The following is a 637-nucleotide window of genomic DNA, read 5'->3' as shown; positions in this document are numbered from 1 at the left end:
TAGAAGAGCAGGAGGTGCTCTTAGGTGACAGGAGATTGTTTCAGGTGACAAGGAGTTGGTCTTAGATGACCAGGAGATGATTTTAGGTGGCCAGGGGATGGCCTCAGGTGTCTGGGAGGTGGTCTTGGGGACCAGGAAAAAGTTTTGAGTGGCCAAGAGGCCCCATCCTGCCTGTGGTGCAGCTCTAAGTGGTGAGGGTGTGTGCCCAAATGTCCTTGCTGCAGGGACCTCCCAGGGACACAGGGGTGGGGCTGCACAGGCTCCCTAGGGGGAGGACATCACTTAGGCCCTGGTCCTGTGGATCCCTGTCAGGGGACATCGTGTGTGTCCTCACTCTGGGGTGTGGGGTGCAGTGGCCTTCTCCCAGGATGGGGACATTGAGCACCCATGGCCAGTGGGAACAAAGACCAAGGTCTGGTGCAGCTGAGGGGCTGTGGGTGCCCTCTCTGAGCTGGACTGTAACGAATCCTCCTCTTCCTCCACAGCCTTGCCAGCAGCTGCCTCACCAGGATGAAGGGGACAGCCAACATCAACTCCACTGGCCGCAGCCACTTCCAGTCTGCCATCCCAGTGCCCCGTGCCATAGCCCATGGCAAACTGCACCCCACAGCCCCCCTGAGCACCCCGGGGTCCCCTG

At 60.1% G+C, this 637-nt stretch overlaps 1 protein-coding gene across 1 annotated transcript in view; it reads left to right on the top strand.

Moving 5' to 3' along the window:
• Positions 1–510: 510 nt before the first annotated feature.
• LOC115948541 overlaps positions 511–637 on the top strand; it is a 46,251-nt gene continuing 46,124 nt past the window's right edge. Inside the window, 2 exon segments of the mRNA XM_031061747.1 lie at positions 511–635; position 637. The exon segment at position 637 is cut by the window's right edge and continues 407 nt beyond it. Coding sequence (XP_030917607.1) covers positions 511–635; position 637 — 126 coding nt within the window.

Source organism: Geospiza fortis, unplaced genomic scaffold (assembly GCF_000277835.1).
Source record: "Geospiza fortis unplaced genomic scaffold, GeoFor_1.0 scaffold26, whole genome shotgun sequence".
In the NCBI taxonomy this organism is placed as follows: domain Eukaryota; kingdom Metazoa; phylum Chordata; class Aves; order Passeriformes; family Thraupidae; genus Geospiza; species Geospiza fortis.
The sequence above is the reverse complement of the archived record's forward strand: the minus strand, read 5'-3'. Positions and strand labels throughout refer to the sequence as shown.